The 19,841-nt window shown below is 40.1% G+C and overlaps 1 protein-coding gene across 7 annotated transcripts in view; it reads right to left on the reverse strand.

The window, feature by feature from the left end:
• Positions 1–2,547: 2,547 nt before the first annotated feature.
• The window catches only part of GCC2 (GRIP and coiled-coil domain containing 2), a 63,742-nt gene continuing 46,448 nt past the window's right edge, over positions 2,548–19,841 (reverse strand). For 5 of the 7 annotated variants that reach the window (XR_636827.3, XM_003909094.5, XM_009184899.3 and 2 more), the window contains 4 exons: positions 17,233–17,427; positions 15,622–15,761; positions 12,830–13,031; positions 2,548–4,423 (listed from right to left, as the gene is read on the reverse strand). Coding sequence is in view for 6 of the 7 variants with exons in the window: in XM_003909094.5 (XP_003909143.2) it covers positions 4,353–4,423; positions 12,830–13,031; positions 15,622–15,761; positions 17,233–17,427 (608 nt within the window). In the remaining variant the exon portion in view is untranslated. Of the gene's footprint in view, positions 4,424–12,829; positions 13,032–15,621; positions 15,762–17,108; positions 17,428–19,841 lie in introns of those variants that run through there. The other 2 variants (XM_021925159.2, XM_009184901.3) reach the window with 2 other exon arrangements.

Genomic DNA, 19,841 nt, shown 5'->3' on the forward strand with positions numbered 1-19,841 from the left:
ATTGTGTCCTTGTGTAAGTTCAGTTTATACTTTACCATTATACTGTGCTCCAAAATATCTGATATTCACTTTCAAAGTATGTGTAGGAAGTTTACTATGATGATGCAGAGACATTGTACAGAATCCAGTCCCTTGACTCTCAGGTCCCCAGAATACTCACTTCACAATTTTGTTGACCTCTTACATCAAATTAAAGCTGGCACTCTCTTGGCTGGTTTTCTCTGCTCTTTCTGGGCACTCCAAAGCTTCTGTACTTACATGCTACAATTCCAGTCACAGGAAGATGCTGACTTGATTCTTTAGTCCCAGATCCATATTCCTGAGAAAACCTAACTGCCTAGGCTCAGATCAGAACTCTCTATCTGTTTCAGTTGATTATGGCTGGGCCTACTGCCCCTCTGTATGGTGGTGGGGCAAAAGTTCCCAGAGAGAGGCAGGGGTGACAGGGACTGTTGTGGTCTCAAATGCTAGGCAGACATCTGGGGTGGTAACCACTACATCTTTTCACAGTGAGCACATCCTTGCAGGGAAACTGGGTTAATCATCTCCATTATTGAAACTCAGAGGCATAGTGTTTCTTCATAGGAATTTTCTTTCCTTTTTTCAGATGGGGTCTCGCTTTGTCGCCCAGAATGGAGTGCAGTGGTGTGATCTTGGCTCACTGCAGCCTCCCCTCCCGAGTTCAAGCAATTCTCCTACCTCAGCCTGCTGAGTAGCTATGACTACAGGCATGGGCCAACACGCCTGGGTAATTTTTGTATTTCTAGTAGAGACAAGGTTTCACCATATAGGCCAGGCTGGTCTTGGACTCCTGACCTCAGGTGATCTGCCCACCTTGGCCTCCCAAACTGCTGGGATTACACGTGTGAGCCATCGCGCCCAGCCTAGTTATAGGAATTTTCTCTCTATATATAATAATTTGAAGATCACAACTAGATGCCTTTTCGTGTAATCGTATCTTGAATGGAACAAATATTTTCTTTCTACATAGAAATTATACATAAATAACTCACTGCTTTTTAATACCCATGAAAAAGCATTAGCTCAAAGACACTTGCAAAATTGTTATCACGTTGTTTTGCTTGGTGTGTAGTAAGTTTGAAGCAAAGGGGATTTTCAGATACCAAGACAAAGTAGAAGTCTTCCACCAAGCTGAAATCATTACATTGCAATTTAATCATATGATACAACCAATTTTTTGATGTGTTATTCCATTCACCAAATACCAACGATTTTTAGGGGAAACTTTACATCCTCAATACTGTACACTTCCAGCTACACCACCACCTAACATGGACTTTAAAAAGAATACAAAGTACAGTATGCCTTCTCAGTGCCTTGGTAGTAATTCAGTTACAATTCTGCCAAACTTTAAGAAATACAATTCTCAATCTTACACTGTTCAGAGCACAAGCACAGCTTATTGTACACAAGAGATGTGCATCCGTTCCCACTCCTCAGGGACTGTATGAATTTGGCTTTTTTTTTTTAGATGGAGTCTCACTCTGTTGCCAGGCTAGAGTGCAGTGGTATGATCTCGACTCACTGAACTCTGTCTTCTGGGTTCAAGTGATTCTCCTGCCTCAGCCTCCCAAGTAGCTAGGACTACAGGCACACACCACTAAGCCCAGTTGATTTTTTTTTTTTTTAAATTTTTAGTAGACACGGGGTTTCACCATGTTGGCCAGGATGGTCTTGATCTCTTAACCTCATGATCCACCCACTTCAGCCTCCCAAGGTGCTGGGATTACAGGCTTGAGCCACTGTGCCCAGTCAAATTTGGCTCTTAAGAAACCAAGGAGAAATGTGTGCACTAGGCCCAGGGCTGAAGAGCTGCTTCTCATCAGATGCCTCTCTTGGTCTGGCTGCTGTATCCAGTCCTATCTGGGGTTAGCTCTGTTCCTCCTCCTTGTGGCATCTGTGTTCTCTGTCTGCTCTGTCTCTCCCCATCTCCCAGTCCAAACACCCAAAGAAACTAGTTATCTCCAGGAGATCGAGACCATCCTGGCTAACACGGTGAAACCCCATCTCTACTAAAAATACAAAAAATTAGCCGGGCGTGGTGGTGGGCGCCTGTAGTCCCAGCTACTCAGGAGGCTGAGGCAGGAGAATGGCGTGAACCCGGGAGGTGGAGGTTGCAGTGAGCTGAGATCGCGCCACTGCACTCCAGCCTGGGCGACAGAGCGAGACTCTGTCTCAAAAAAAAAAAAAAAAAGAAATTAATGACCTCTGCCCCTAACTAAACAAAGCCCTTCATCTAAGGCCAACCTTACGTTGGCAGCCTTAGCCAGACATCTGCTTCTAGTCAAATCAATGTCTTGTCCACAGGGAGGCCCAGTGCTGTTTCTAGTTTTAGCTGGATGCAGGGTGTCAGACATGGCAGGTACCACGGTCTACCTGGCGGGTATCGAAGAGTTGGCCGACATTCTCTCAACCACCTAATAGGTCCCAACCATGTAAGGCCAGTAGTAAAGGAGTTTGCAGTTCCATTTCATAAACCAATGAACAACCCCTAAAGAGACAGTGTCTAACATAAAAGAGCAGCCATAAAAATGTACAGTTAAACATATTTAATAGAAATATTAAAATAATCATTACACTTCCTCTCATTGCGGAAACCATGAAAGAATAGGCCTTTTGTAATCAAAGTAATAATTTTTTATCATGCAAAAAGGTATTTGTGTTATGACATTCATAAGTAGAGACTATATTTTAAAACAAGTTTATACAGACTTCAAAAGGTCTAAAGTCAAAGAGAAAGTAAAATATATTTAAATATGATTAGTTACATTGTAGGCAGGTGGCATACTCAAATTCACAGTTTATAAAGTAAAAAAACTAAACTCTTCATGTCAGCTCTGAAATAGATGCATTTTCATTAATACATTCACTAGTTAGGTCTGTTCTTCTAAGACAGGAGGAAAGACAGATACATGAGATATTATTTAGAGAACAAACTCAACATATCAGCAGCAAATTTCAGTTAAACTAAATTGGAAACCAATGTTCTGCATAACCAAAGTGCAAAGTCAGTTCTCCAGCTCAGAATGAGAATTAAGACTATAAACTGAAGGCTTAAGAGAACTTCAGAGAGCATACTGTGTGGTGATTAACACATAAATATTAAAAATAGAATTATCAAATTTTTGATTGAAGAACACCACAATTTTGATCTAGTCATTAAAACATATGCAGAGGCGTCAAAGGCAAGTAACGCTACCACCTAAGTTTATTCAGAGGAACTGTGAAGATGTAGCACGGACCTCCAAGGTGTCTTTCTAAAATCCCTTCTGATGGAAAGCTGATGGAAAGCTTACGGAACACTATCTGCCACAACACTGAAAGCACCAGTTTTATACTTAGATACAACGCTGAGTGATACAGTCACTGTTGTGATAGGTTTTTATTTGGGAAAATGGAGAGGATTCTCAAAACGGATTCATGGCTTGCATGTAGCGACATCATACCAAGAGCCTGGAGAGACAGCATGAAATCACCTCAACTCAGGGGGTGGGCCCGCCTATTCAGAGTCAGTGTTACACTAGCCAGCTCTAGGGCTCTGACAACATCGTGAGTTTTGAGAGAATATACTTTAAAGAAAAAAAGAACAGTTTATTTTAAAGTAACTAAATTATATTTCAACTTAGCATAATTAACTGCAGCATATTTACTTCATAGCCCCTTAACATGTCACTTTTACCAATAAAGCTTTTTCCTTCATATTCTAATCACAAAAATTTCTCAACAATTTATAACTAATAACAATCTACAAATCTGACCTTGCAATAAATAGTCATAAAACATTATTTTTATTTTATTACTATTATTATTTTTAGAGACAAGGTCTCGCTCGCTCTGTTCCCCGAGCTGGAGTGCAGTGGTACGATCACAGCTCACTAGCCTCAAGTGATTCTCCAGCCTCAGCCTCCCAAAGTGCTGGGATTACAGGCCTGAATCACCACACATGGCCTTGAAACATTATTTTTAAAGCCTAAATTCCAGTTGGTATGGTACCAAAATTTAGTTTAACTTCAAAATTCACAGTACTGCCGAGCAATGGGTCCTGAGGTTCCAGAGAAGTGGGGAGTGAAGTCATTCCTGGTGGTTTGATTCTGGCAGCATGCACGGGAGATCACATGAATTAGGGGGCTGTCGCCTGGTATCAACACTTCAAGCTGTTGTACTTTTACTTCAAGTTGAAACTTTTAAAATACATCTGTCATATAGATGTACAAATATATGTAGATGCAAACACATATACACACTTTTGGACAAAAGGATGATGGTAATATACATGAACCATTTTTGTAAATAGATTCCATTTGGTTAATAAAAATACTCCTTCCATCAATCTATCGAAGTCCAGACCAACTATGAAGATAGGATGCCCATCCAGAAGAACGGGAAGCATTTTCTTCCTCACCTTTGGAAAGTAAAAAGAGAGTATTAAAATTTCTCAATGTAAAATCTGTATTTTAGAACCACTCTACAATATAAGCAAATAATGTCTTTTTTACTGATTACATGCCTTTTTGGGGGGCCGGGGGGTTCCTTTTTGTTGAGACAAGGTCTTGCTCTGTTGCCCAGGCTGGAGTGCAGTGGCGTGATGAGACTTCAATGCAGCCTTGGTCTCCCAGGCTCAAGTGATTCCCCCACCTCAGCCTCCCAAGTAACTGGCACCATAAGATGTGTGCCATCGTGCCTGGGTAAGTTTTTTTTTTTTTTGTAGAGATGCGGGTCTCACTGTTTTCCAGGCTGGTCTCAAACTCCTGGGCTCAAGTGATCCTCCCATTTCAGCCTCACAAAGTGCTGGGATTATAGCCATGAGCCACTGCATCCATCCATATGTCATCCTTTAGACATATTACTTACTAAATTTCTCTTTTTAAAGGATATACTGAATTTCTGGTTGAGCCAACCTAACAGCTACTTTTATTTTAGCTTTAAAACATTGATAAGCAACATGAAGCAATCTAGAACTTAACCTCTGAATGGCTTTATTAAAGAAATCCAGCTATGAAAATTATGCAGAAATGATTCTCTACAAACAATCCTACCAGCACATAAGAAATTCTTCCTCCATTCTGAAATACCATCTTCTCATGACATACTTTGATGTTATGAATCAATGTCTGTTCTTGAACATTATTTATTGTCTTTCTCTATTAAACAATTCCAAAATAAGATTTCTAGCACAACTAAATATTGTTGACAATAAGAGAATGAAAAATAAAAATTCTTTTAAAACAGAAGCTTATATGCAACTTAGAATCTAAAATCAATAGATTTATGGTAAACCTTAAAACTTAACCAAAACAAACAAAAACCAAAGTTTTAATCATTTAAAAATCATGTTTATTGAGGTACAACTTACTTATAGTAAAACCTGCCCTTTTCAGCAGATAGCACTGAGTCTTGACAAATGCACAGTTATGTACCATCACTGACCAAGGCCTGGCACATTTTCACCTCCTCAAAGTTCTCCCTGGCTGCTTCTCCCATCTTTGGCTACCACTAATCTGTTTTCTGTCCTTACAGTTCTGCTTTTTTCAGAATGTCATATAAGTAGAATCACACTGTACATAATCTTTTGAGTCTGACCTCTGTCAACTGGCATAATGCATTTGAGAATTATCCATGTTGCTGCACTGGCAGTGCATTCTTTTTTTATTGCTGAGCAGTATTAAACTGCATGGCTGTACCAGTTTGTTTATTCATTTGCTAGTTGAAGGATAACTGAGATCTTCCTAGTTTTTAGCAATTTTAAAGAAAGTTTCTATGAATAATTGTGTACAGGTTTTTCATGAAATGTTTTGGAGATATAATTCATATACCACATAATTCACCTTTTCAAAGTGCACAGTTCACTGGTTTTTAATGTATTCACAAGGTTTGTGCATACGTTTCTGTGTGAATACTGGTTTTCATTCCTCTTGGATAAAGATATTTAATTTGGTATTACCCTTCCAGACACCTTTCTGTGTTTTCATACATATACATGTACCACAGTTTGATCTCAGGCAGAGAAGCATTTTCAAAATTTTACATGGGGAAACTCTTTCTAGAGTTAAAGCCATTTTCATTTATTTGTCTGTTCTGTCTGGTTTTATCTGCATATTATTTACAATCTGCTGCATAACAAATTACTACAAACTTAGTACCTTAACACATTTCACAGTTTCTGTGGGTCAGGAGATCAGAAACGGTTCTGTTTTCAAGGTCTCTCACAGGGCTGCAATCAAGATGTTGGCATGGCTGGGGTCTCATCTGAAGGCTGGACTGGAGAAGAATCTACTTCCAAACTTATGTGCTAGTTGGAAGAACTTAGTTCCTCAAGGCTGCTAAGCTGATGGCCTGTTCCTTGCCTATGGGCCTGTCTGGGATGGTAGCTTGTTTCATCAAAGTGTTCAAGCAATGAAGGCAGAGAGTCTGCTAGCAAGATAGAAGCCACAATCTCTTGTAATCTATCACTTTTGCTGTATTCTACTGGTTAAGAATAACTCATTAGGTTAACCTACTGGCTCTCAAGGGGAAGAGATTATACAAAGGCATGAATTTCTGGAGGAGTGAATGAGGGCAAAGAATTCTGAGAAGTCTGGTTTCCACAATCTTTAGAACTTCTAGAAAGTAAGAGGAAGAAATAATGCTTAGGGATGGACAACTTGGCACTGGTTATGTGTTCCAAGTGAGGTAACCTTGTTTCCAAGAATAAAGAGAACCAGATGACTGTAAACATTTCCCTAAAGTGAAATGCAGACTGTTGTATGTTTACCTGAAATGAATGGTATAAGCCGAGTATAAGATTTTTGACAAAATAAAAATTTTGCTGTGTTCTCAGATCTGGCAGGCCCCTGTCCTTGTGCAGACAATGTTCCTGGCAGCTATTCATCTCCTTAGGTAAATAAGAACTGGAGAAAAGTTGTGCTGAGATAGGGTGCATTTGCTTTTGCCTTGGAAGGTCATTTTCTGATAAGGTTCTATATCCTCTGCAAATCAAGTCAGGTACTTAGAAGTGAGTATGCATTCTCCTCCTGCCAGTCTGGAGATGATCAAAAAGCATATAACAGGTTGGGCACGGTGGCTCACGCCTGTAATCCCAGCACTTTGGGAGGCCGAGGTGGGAGGATCATGAGGTCAGGAGATCGAGACCATCCTGGCTAACACGGTGAAACCCCGTCTCTACTAAAAATGCAAAAAATTAGCTGGGCGTGGCGGTGGGCGCCTGTAGTCCCAGCTATTCGGGAGGCTGAGGCAGAAGAATGGCGTGAACTCAGGAGGCGGAGCTTGCAGTGAGCCGAGATCGCGCCACTGCACTCCAGCCTGGGCGACTGAGCAAGACTCTGTCTCAAAAAAAAAAAAAAAAAAAGCCTGTAACAGGCTTGGTCTATTTTCCTATTGGGTTGTTGGGCTTTTTTTCCTCTTTATTTACTTGTATAAGGAGTTTTAGACCTCTGTGTATGTATGGTGTACAAGTGACAATATTCAGATCTGTAAATTGTAACCCAGTCTGGGAGCAAAGAAGATACAGAAAAATGACTTACTTTCTGCTTGAGTAGTAAAATTGAGATTCAAATTTTGCACACAGAATTACTATATGGCTAACTTACTTGGGGAGCAAAGCTGACTTACCAAAGTCTATCTCAAATAGAAATGAAACACTCAATTTGTGAACTATGCTGAATTTTAATGTGTGTGGGGGCAGGGTGAATGAACATTTGTGATACAAGGAGAGGAGCAATCTACACTTAGCAGTATCTATTTGACATTAATTGTTTGGGGACTACTGCTACACTCTAAGTCATTTTACCTTGTAACACAGAATTGTAACAGGCTACTCTGAGCAGCTCATGCCATCTGCTTGAAATTTAATGTGTTTATTTATAAAGAGTTTGTGTTTCTTTATTTATAAGGAGTTTGATGCTGCTTTTCAGAGTTGGGTAATCTACTTTACCCCCTAAGCTAACGTTTCCCAAATACACCCAAACCCACAGAAAGGAAAACTATTCCCCATAAACTTACAGCCAACATCATAAACATTTTATATCTAGAGCTGATGATACAGTCAGGTATTTACCAATACTCATGCATATATGTAGAGTTTCAGGAAATAATTGCTTACCCTTACTAACATATTCTAATGTTTGACATACTATTTTAATTTTTTTTAAAAAATGGGATTTTACTCTGTCGCCCAGGCTGAAATGCAGTGGCATGACCAGGATTTCAACCAGAAGTTTGACTGCAGCCTCAAATTCCTTATAATAAACAATCCTGCTGCCTTAGCCTCCTGAGTAGCTAGGACTACAGGCACATGCCACCATGTCTGATATTTTCTAAAATTTTTGTAGCCATAGGTTCTTGCCATGTTGCCCAGGCCGATTCTGAACTCCTGTCCTCAAGCAATCCTCCTGCCTGGTATTCCCAAACTGTTGGGATTACAGGTATGAGTCACTGAGCCCAGCTTGTATTCTTTTGATTAAAAAAAAATATTCTGAATGTGATCCACCAAATTAACTTCACCATCCACTAATAGGTAGCAACCTGAATGAAAAATACTGTTATAAACTTTACACAAAACCAGAGATTACAAACATTTGCTTCCAAGGAGATGAAGGAGGCAAGAGGTACTTGTCTGCTCTGATGGGCCCTGTTTCCTTCAGTGCCAGGAAGAGTGGCTCTCAGACCTTTCGTACTTTCAAGGCCTTGGTAACAAAATGCCCCTAGTGTGACCAGTCAGGCTGACAGTCCACACCTGTAATACGGTGGTTACGTTTCCTCTGCATGTCTTTCTTTCTTGCATCTTAGACTTTTTACCTAGGAAATTTTCTTTTTGCTTGGAGTACATCATTAAGACTTTTCGATGAAGGCGAATTCTTAAAAGGTTTTGTTTTCCAGAAGAGATCTTGGAAAATATGAAAGGTTGGCAGTTATTTCTTTTAGTACATGAGATAGTATCACACCAATGGTGTTGAGAAGTCTATTGTGAGGCAATGTGTCTTCTTTCTCTGGCTGCTTTTGAGATTTCTCTGTCTTGTTTATTTAGAGGCAGTTTTACTCTTATGTGACTAGAAGTAGATTTCTTCTTTTTTTTAAATACTGCTTGAGATTTTATTGGGTTTCTGAATCTGTGGATAGACATCCGTCTCCATTTCTAAAAGATTTCTAGCCATTCTCTTCATAAATGATCTGTGCTCTATTCTTTTCTCTCCTTTTAGAACTTCAATTAGTAAAAACATGTTTCCTGTCTTTATTTATCCTCTATGTCTTTTCCCATTCTTTTTCTTTTTTGTTTCTCCCATGCTGAATTCTGTGTAATTTCTTCTGAACTATCTTCTAGTTTACATTCTCTTTTTTTTTTTTTTGAGACAGAGTTTTGCTCTTGTTACCCAGGCTGGAGTGCAATGGCACCATCTTGGCTCACTGCAACCTCCACCTCCTGGGTTCGAGCGATTCTCCTACCTCAGCCTCCCAAGTAGCTGGGATTACAGGCATGTGCCACCACGCCTGGCTAATTTTTGTATTTTTAGTAGAGACGGGGTTTCACCATGTTGGCCAGGCTGGTCTCGAACTCCTGACCTCAGGTGATTCGCCCTCCTCGGCCTCCCAAAGTTCTGGGATTACAGGTGTGAGCCACCACACCTGCCCTTACATTGTCTAAATCTGTTGCTAAACCATCATTGCTTTTAATTGTTATAAGGTGTCTTTTATGTACTCACATTGATAAGAGACAAGTGGTAAATAATCTCTAAAGGGCAAACTAATTTAAATGTAAGTGTTTTCCTGTATGTTTACAGGACTTAGCAAATGCACATCTTCGAGTTCTGGGATTCTAATGTATATCTCCTCTATGATATTCTTTAAAAATATGTTATTGGTATCCCTTAGGTTAGTCTCTTTTAGAACTTCTAATCAACGGACGCTTAACTTACAGGAGCCACCTGGATGTTAGCAACATCCACATTAAACGTGCTGAGCTTTTAAAAGAGGGCTGTTAGACATGCTAAGTATTTTGAGATATCATTGTTCTATTGAAAACTATTGAAAACTTTAATTTTAAAATGCAAACGTTCTTAAAGTCCTGGTTAATTTTATAATTATAAAATTAGTTATAATTTTGAGATTTCTCTGTCTTGTTTTTATAGGGGCAGTTTTACTCTTATGTGACTAGAAGTAGTTATAACTATAAAATTAGGTTTACTTTTGTTAGAACAAATTAAAGACAGTGAATTTGTAATTTGCAAATTTGTAATTGGAATAACTATTTACTAAAAATATACATGATGTATTCTTATTTGGGCTCTTGTGACAAAAATACTATTGTGGCTATAGAAATCTAAGAACTGAGATTACTGTCAGTATTGAGAACATTCCTCCTTCATCATTAGAAAGACTATAAAAAACCAGATTCAAAGAAACTATCAATACTACTTATGAAGTACGTCTGTAAAAAAAAAAAATTAAGCCTGCATCTTATCAGGCCTCTAGACCAGGGGTTCTCAAGGTATGGGCCCCAGACCAGAAGTATCAGCAACAAATTGTTAAAAATGCAGAATCTTGCGTCAGAAACTGGGGACCAGCAACTGGAATTTTAGTAAGTATACCAGATGATTCAGATGTCTGCTCAATATTTTTTTTTTTTTTTTTTTTTTTGAGACGGAGTCTCGCTCTGTCGCCCAGGCTGGAGTGCAGTGGCCGGATCTCAGCTCACTGCAAGCTCCACCTCCCGGGTTTACGCCATTCTCCTGCCTCAGCCTCCCGAGTAGCTGGGACTACAGGCGCCCGCCACCTCGCCTGGCTAAGTTTTCATATTTTTTAGTAGAGACGGGGTTTCACCGTGTCAGCCAGGATGGTCTCAATCTCCTGACCTCGTGATCCGCCCGTCTCGGCCTCCCAAAGTGCTGGGATTACAGGCTTGAGCCACCACGCCCGGCCTTGTCTGCTCAATTTTGAGGATGACTCTATCAGTTTAGTTATTAGGATTTACAGGGGATAGGGGAACATGTTAAAGAGCACCAACTAGATAAGGTCAATCAGTCAAAAGTAAGACGTCTGGACATTCTGGGCCTCCTGATGTCTTAGAAAGCACACAGTACTATCTATGATGTATTTTTGTCTACCATCCCACCCAATTGCACCTGGATCTTCCTATTTATAGGCAATTGGAACAAGTTCAGTGTTACCCTGTAATGATTAAAACCAGAATATAGGACTGCTATAGCATAAATGACCAGTTTCTTCAATTAGTAAGTGGCACATTAAAAAAAAATTTATATATATAATTGTTATAGATTAAAAAAACAACAAAATGGCCGGGCGTGGTGGCTCACGCCTGTAATCACAGCACTTTGGGAGGCTGAGGTGGGCAGATCACAAGGTCAAGAGATTGAGACCATCCTGGTCAACATGGTGAAAGCTCGTCTCTACTAAAAATACAAAAATTAGCTGGGTGTGGTGGTGCGTGCCTGTAGTCCCAGCTACTCGGGAGGCTGAGGCAGAAGAATTGCTTGAATCCAGGAGGCAGAGGTTGCAGTGAGCTGAGATTGGACCACTGCCCTCTAGCCTGGGTAACAGAGCAACACTACATCTCAAACAAACAAAAAAACAACAACAAAATAAAGCTTAAGGGACATCAACCAAACGCAATATATAAGCCCTATTTAGGATACTATACAAAGACATTCACAATAACCCAGGCAAAATGAACATAAACTGGATATAGGTGACAAAGAAATCCAATAAACACTGAATTATTCATTGGGCAAATAAATGATGTGTGGGATTTGTTTTAAAGTCTCTAACTCTCCCCTGTTTGTGCCAAGATTGTCCATGAGTTGAAAACTGTTAGAGGTGGGTGACAGCTACAAGAGAGATTATAGTGTCTTCCTTGTATGCTTGAAAATGTCAACAATAAAATTTAAAACTAAAAATAAAAATGAAACCATAATTCTTAAGATGCAGTTTGAATTAACTACAGCAGCTGTATGTGAAGCATTTCAAAGGAGTTAATGACATCACAGTATTAAATCCATCTGACATGGAAACTAACTCCAACTACATCATAGTTTTTTTTTTTTTGAGACGGAATTTTGCCCTGTTGTCAGGCTGGAGTACTGTGGCGTGACAGATCACTGCATCCTCCGTCTCCAGGGTTCAAGTGATTCTCCTACCTCAGCCTCCCAAGTAGCTGGGACTACAGGTGCACGCTACCACGCCCAGCTAATTTTTGTATTTTTAGTAGAGACGAGATTTCACCATGTTGGCCAGGATGGTCTCGATATCCTGACCTCGTGATCTGCCCGCCTCAGCCTCTCAATGTGGTGGGAATACAGGTGTGAGCCACCGGTGCCTGGCCTATGGCACAGTTTTAAAACTGCATTTGCCTAGAAAGTGGATTTCTGTATATAGACCAAGTGTTGGGCTATATGACTCCATTGTCTTAGGCTATTTGGGGTTGGAGGAGGGAAGAGGGGTGAAGTAGAAAAGGAACAAGCTAACAAATGTCTTTTAAAAAGTAGAATTTAAAACAAAACCACATTCAACTGAACACCAGAACTCAATACCAGGATACAAGTTCAATTTTCAAAGAGCTAGAAGATCAAGCTAAGCACTGTATTGTATTTAGCTGAACGTTAAAATGACATAAATGTACTACAATTGCCTAAAGATGTTAAAAAAGTCAGCTTTTCAAATCTAGTCATGGCCTACTCATATGATAAACCCAATCCAAATGAGCAAAATTTAAACGTTACACATACAGACAAATTCTCAACCACAAGACTGTTTAGTTTAAGTTATAAGTTAGAAGTTCTAAGACTCTCCTTTTACCCACCTTGAGCAATCGCAGCAAGTTTTCCCTTTTCTTCAGGGCTGAGCTGCAACATTGTATTTATAACAGGAAGAAGTCTTTCTCTTTCACTACCTGGTTTCAGGAAAATGAACTGTAGCAAGACATTCTTCAAGTATTCCAGGTTAGCTGCAGACTTCTCTCGCTCTTGATTCCTTTCTAATCTTCTTATTTCACTTTTGAGAAGCTGGTGTTAGAGAAATGAATTAAAAATGGGCTTTAGGAGCTTCTGATTAAATATGGCAGACTGAACTCATGTATTTTTCTTCTCCTCCCCGCTAAACGTCCCCCTTCCCTCCATATGGCAATAAAGGAGGGAATTCAGTTAACTATAGCAGCTGTATGTGAAGCATTTCAAAGGAGTTTATGACATTACAGTATAAAATCCATTTGACACGAAAACCTGAACTCCAACTATGAGATAGTTTCAAAGCTGCATTTGCCTAGAAAGTGGATTGCTGCATATGCACCAAGTGTTGGGCTATATGACTCCACTGTCCTAAGCTATTTAGGGTTGGAGGGAAGAGGGGTGAAGTTGAAAAGGAACAAGCTAATACAAGAGGAGGAAAAGTAGATGAGACACATCAAGAAATTCTCACAAGATGAGAAACAGACGAAGTGGAAATGAGTCAGTCCAGCAGCTTAACAAGTATCACTGACAAGAGGAGAGGATGCACCCTGTGTAAATACTGGGGTTCTTGCCTCAGAAGCACAGGGTATCATGGAAATTGGAGTTGAAAGCTGGGGAACTGATGGAATGTCTACATGAGGAGCAACTAACTGGAGCCATGGGTTGGTACCAAGATGTTTCCTCTGCCTTCTACTTTCTATAGAAACTAAGCCTGTATGGCATGGGGCTCTGACAATGGGCTGAGGGGAACATCTGTAGCCTCCACTAACTCCCTGCCCCTATCTTGTTCCTAAAGTCCCAGGCAGTTAAGACGTCCACAGTGAATGGCACTTAATCAAAAGTTCAGACACAGTGAAAATTCAAGAATATAAGACAATGTAAAACACTATCAAAGAAATGAGGCAAAGAATGATATAAAAAAGGTAACAGCATGTTCAAGTCTTTGAGGAAGATTTCCAGGTTGAAACCAAGCCGTGGCTTTTAGCATATTTTCATTTTAGGTTAGACAAGAAAGTTAGCCAACTTTGTCCTAAAACCTAGGACCACTTAAAAAAGTGACAATAAAGAAGACTAAGAAATTATCAAGAGAGTATAAATTTATGAAAATATAACATTTGGCCAGGCGGGGTGGCTCATGCCTCTAATCCCAACACTTTGGGAGGCTGAGGCGGGCAGATCATGAGGTCAGGACATCAAGACCATCCTGGCCAACATGGTGAAACCCTGTCTCTACTAAAATACAAAAAATTAGCCGGGCGTAGTGGTGCGTGCCTGTAGTCCCAGCTACTTGGGAGGCTGAGGCAGGGGAATCGCTTTAACCTGGGAGGCGGAGATTGCAGTGAGCCGAGATCACACCAGTGCACTCCAACCTGGTGACAGAGCAAGACTCTGTCTCAAAAAAGAAAAAAAAAAAAAAAAAGAAAATAAAACATTTAAACAAGTAACTTAGGTTTACTGGGCTAGTTAGTGATTTGTTAGCTATGATGTTTTTATTAGTGTGAAAATGTTATTTTATAGAGATGCATACTGAAGTATTTAGTGGTGGAATGTCAAGATATATTCAATTTACTGAAAATAACTGAATTCAGCTTTAAAATAATCTGACAAGGATAGCTAGTGGCCTTGCACAGTGGCAGGACAGATCTATTAGGAGCAACAAAGTACAGGGGAAAAGTATGTATTTTTCAGACAGCTATGAGTTTGAACTTTGTTCCACCATTCACCAGCCTCAATTTTTCTCTCAACCAGTGATGAGATTAAATAATATATGTAAAGCCTAGGGCCTAGGTCATAAGAACTCCCAATAAGTAGTATGACTGTATTCTGAGGGGTGATTATCAGTGAGCCAGGGTGGAAATATCTCATTTGAGTAATTCTCAACTGCTCTACAACATTCCTACATGTTTCTGGTGTCTACTTGAAACAGGAGAAAAACTTCCCATGCCACTTTGCCATCTCCACTTGAAAACTGTTTAGTAGTTCAGTACCATAAATATCATGTGAATGATTTAAATTTACTGTTTATCTTTAGAATTCAAAGACTCACACCCAGTTAAGTTTTATTTAAGCATATGTGGAACAATGACTTATGAGCATCTCTCTAGTTTCTAAATCTATTATGGTTTCTTAGAAAAAGTAGGAATTAAGAAATAATCTTTATGTAATAGGTATAAAAGCAATATTTTGGCCAGGCGCAGTGGCTCATGCCTGTAATACCAGCACTTTGGGAGGCTGAGGCGGGCGGATCACAAGGTCAGGAGATCGAGACCATCCTGGCTAACACGGTGAAACCCTGTCTCTACTAAAAATACAAAAAAATTAGCAGGGTGTGGTGGCGGGCGCCTGTAGTCCCAGCTACTCGGGAGGCTGAGGCAGGAGAATGGTGTGAACCCGGGAGGCGGAGCTTGCAGTGAGCCGAGATTGTGACACTGCACTCTAGCCTGGGCGACAGAGTGAGACTCTGTCTCAAAAAAAAAAAAAAAAAAGAAAAGCAAAGCAGTATTTCTCACCATCAGGAATCTAATATAAAGATCAAGACGTTATGGATGCATCTGCAATGTGAATTTTTAAACTTGGGTGCCTGTGTATGGAGGACCAAGAAAACCAAACTGGCGGTTTTCATGGTGGCCAGGTTCGCTGATCTCACCTTAATTTGCTCCATAAGGATTGCATTGGTTGCTTCTGTTTCCCGAAGCAGGCCGTTTAAGTGATCTGCACTTTTTGTGGTGGAACTGAGCTTCTGAACCAATTCTTCTTTGGTAAATTCGGCATGCCATAATGGAGGCTCTGCAAGATGTTCCAAGAATTAATTTTCAAAATCACAGATACAGATGAAGATTCTAAATAAGAAAACATCTAAATATAAATATCTTACTATGTGATATTTTATAGCCCTGCTTTCTTTGCCATTCATCTATTCAACATACCTTGATCAACAGATTATATTGTAGGTGACACAAATAAAACAGTATCTCTGTTGTAAAGCATGTAATCTAACTGAATATAAGCCCTATAAGTCCCAGTTCTGAAATTTGTCAGAACTGTGTTTATAGGCAGTTTTATTACACATCTTCTTCCCATCTATGAATATTGCAAGACTTTATGTCATTTCACTTATAATGAGGAAAGCATTAACATTTACTGGTCACGTATCATGTACCCTCATAAGAATCTTCTATCAGGTGGGGTAGGTATCATTATTCAAACTTTATAGACGATGAAACAGGCTCACAGATGACAGGTAATTGTGGCAGGAATCACAAAGTCAAATCGGCTTCTGGAGTCTGCTGCTGCTCTATCACGATGCCTCCATGTCACCACTACTAACTTTGCCTGAAGGAACCATGACTTGCAATTTCTACCCCACATAGTCAGTGACCATGAATACAAATGACCCTTACTCCAGGTGATCCTGAAGTTTCAGGAAGATGACAAACAGATTCCCCCTAAATTTTGAACAGTAATATTGATTATAGGTAAGAATAAAATATACCAAAACATCACTACAAAAATTTAGCATTACTTCACCAAGAGGAATAAACTGAAACTGTCAGTTTCTTGGAAGGGTGAGAAGATAGTTTATCCTGCTTTCTAATACCCACCACCTATTTGTGACTATAAACTTCCCACCACTTATTTATGGTTCAAACCTAGGGCAAGAGCTAGCATTTTATTTTACAAAAGATTTGTTTTATAATTTTCCCATTTGGACAGTGTGATGGTTAATGCTGGGTGTCAACTTGATTGGATTAAAGGATGCAAAGTATTAATCCTGAGTGTGTCTGTGAGGGTGTTGCCAAAGGAGATTAACATTTGAGTCAGTGGGCTGGGGAAGGCAGACCCACCCTTAATCTGGTAGGTACCATTTAATCAGCTGCCAGCGAACATAAAGCAGGCAGAAAAACGTGAAAAGGTGAGACTGGCCTAGCCTCCCAGCCTACATCTTTCTCCTGTGCTGGATGCTTCCTGCCCTTGAACATCAGACTCTTAGTTCTTCAGTTTTGGAACTTGGACTGGCTCTTGTTGCTCCTCAGCCTGCAGACGGCCTAGTGATCGTGTAAGGTAATACTTAATAAGCATCCATCTGTCCATCCAATTAGTTCTGTCCCTCTAGAGAACCCTAATACAAACAGGTAGTGGAATATTGAAATAAATTTTATTGGAGCAGCCTAAAAAAGCATATGTAACTTAGAGTAATAGTAATTAAATAAGACAAAGAAATAAAATAAGAAAAACATATTTAGATAGAGTAACATACCAAGTTTAGTTTCGGGAGAATTAAGCAGCTGCTCTAAAGACTGTGTATATGTGCTGGCGGAAGACACGGACTCAGTATCAGTTGTCTCCATGCCTTCTCCCTCTTCCCGGGTTACAGTGTGCATGTCTAGAAGTGGGAGGTCTGTGTTTCTTCTTTCTCGAAGGTTCTTCAAAGATTGTTGAGAGGAAACTGGGCCTATTAGATTTTTTTTTAAAGGTTAAGTGTGAGATTGTTCAAAATCTATTGATTCGACCTTACAGAGATACACAATAAAATGAAAATATCAAATGATAAGAGCAGAGGAATTAAGTAACTATAAGACAAGTGAAAGGTATATGAAGAATTGCTAAAACATTTCTTAAAATTTAGTCATCATGGCTGGGTATGGTTGCTCACACCTGTAATCCTAGCACTTTGGGAGGCTGAGGCAGGTGGCTCACGAGGTCAGGAAGTTCAAGACCAGCCTGGCCAAGATGGTGAAACCCTATCTCTACTAAAAATACAAAAGTAAGGCGGGCACGGTGGCAGGTGCCTGTAATCCCAGCTGCTGGGGAGGCTGAGGCAGAGAATTGCTGGAACCCAGCAGGCAGAGGTTGCAGTGAGCTGAGATCACGCCACTGTGCTCCAGTCTGGTGACAGAGCGAGTCTCAAAAGAAAAAAAAAATTTTAGTTATCAAATATCAAACTTTTAACTACGTTAGTCATTTTAGCGGAAGCTATGAATTAATTGCTACTAGCTAAGATAAACTGTGAGATAACACAGCTCATAATACGGTACTATTTGTTTTTTATTAATTTAGAGTACAGGGCCATACTGCTGCTAAATACTGGCCAAAATTAAAAAAACTAGATTCTAGCAATTTTTCGGGATTAGGTATTTGAGATTGCTGCATACTTCTTGAAACACACTTGCTGAAATCTGCTCGGCAGACATCCTCGATCACTGCCCTTATACCTTTACCTCTGCAGCTTCTTACCTGTTGCTGCTCATACCTACAGTGTTCATACAATAAGAGCCCAGAATCCAGAGCATGGAACTCATCAATTACATTGTCTAGCAAGACTTTCCTGTTTGCTGATGAACTGTAAAGTGCTTTTTTTTTTTTTTTCCTGAGACAGGGTCTCACTCTGTCACACAGGTTGGAGTGCAGTGGCACAATCTTGGCTCACAGCAACCTCTGCCTCCTAGGCTTAAGCCATCCTCCCACCTCAGCCCCACGAGTAGCTGTGACTTACAGGTGCATGCCATCCTGCCCAGATAATTTCTGTATTTTTAGTAGAGATGAGGTTTCACCATGTTGCCCAGACTGGTCTCAAACTCCTGGCCTCATGTGATCCACCTGACTTGGCTTCCCAAAGTGCTGAGATTGCAGGCGTGAGCCACCATGTCCGCTCTAAACTGTCAAGTTTATCAGGCCCTTTGACATCTATTAGTTTATTGACCCTGAAACATCTAAAGTTCAGATAAATTGAATGACTTTGCCCAAGGTCTCATAACTGAGTTAGAAACCAGAATTGTAATCTAGATTTTTAAACTTCAGATTTCATTTATTTTGCATTTCATTAAGTTGCCTTAGGCCTGACTGCCCTTTCTAAAGCATTTTCCTGAGTTTCTGATAAGCTGACTGCTTATTCCACTGCTAATTCCTAGATTACAATCTCCTGTATGACCTTTGCCCTGGCCAATTACTTCTTTTGTTGATTCTTTGGCATATGTTAAATTATCTTGAAGTTGCTTTTTTACCCTAATAAGTGACCGATAGCTGCTAATGCTCCAGTGACAGTATTTCCCATGGGAAACCAAAACACCATCAACTTGCTACTAAAATACTGCATCATCATGGCTGACATTTTTCCACTTCTTCCTGGAAGCAGAATGGAAGACACTGGGTGCGGCTGAACTAAAACTCCAACTAGTTGTAAATGTGAAAGGAAAGAAGCTATATTGGCCATGCAATTCTACACATTCAGTGTCGCCTGAGTGTTTCTAAGCTCCTTGCTCTATCTCTAATGTTTCTATTTAAAAAGTAGACAAACTTGATGACTAACAACAGAGAACGCAAAACAAATCTGGTGAATACTAGAATTAAGACATATGTCACGAGACTACCAGAGTATGTTTAAGTCAGAGAAAAAGAAATACTCCTTTCCATTGAGGGTACGAAATACATCAAAGTCAGCATTCTAAGAGGTTATACAGGCCTCTGTAAGTATAATCAAGGAAGGATTCAGATGGTTCAAATATCTTCCTAGTAAGCAAATCCAAAATTTATTAATCACAGAATTGACACTGGTGACACCTAGTAAATTTTCTTTTTTTTTTTTTTTTTTTGAGACGGAGTCTCACTGTGTCTCCCAGGCTGGAGTGCAGTGGCGTGATCTCGGCTCACTGCAAGCTCTGCCTCCCGGGTTCACGCCATTCTCCCGCCTCAGCCTCCCAAGTAGCTGGGACTACAGGCGCCCGCCACCGTGCCCGGCTAATTTTTTGTATTTTTAGTAGAGACAGGGTTTCACCATGTTAGCCAGGATAGTCTCGATCTCCTGACCTTGTGATCCACCCGCCTCGGCCTCCCAAAGTGCTGGGATTACAGGCTTGAGCCACCGCGCCC

Source organism: Papio anubis, chromosome 14, assembly GCF_008728515.1.
Source record: "Papio anubis isolate 15944 chromosome 14, Panubis1.0, whole genome shotgun sequence".
Taxonomy (NCBI): domain Eukaryota; kingdom Metazoa; phylum Chordata; class Mammalia; order Primates; family Cercopithecidae; genus Papio; species Papio anubis.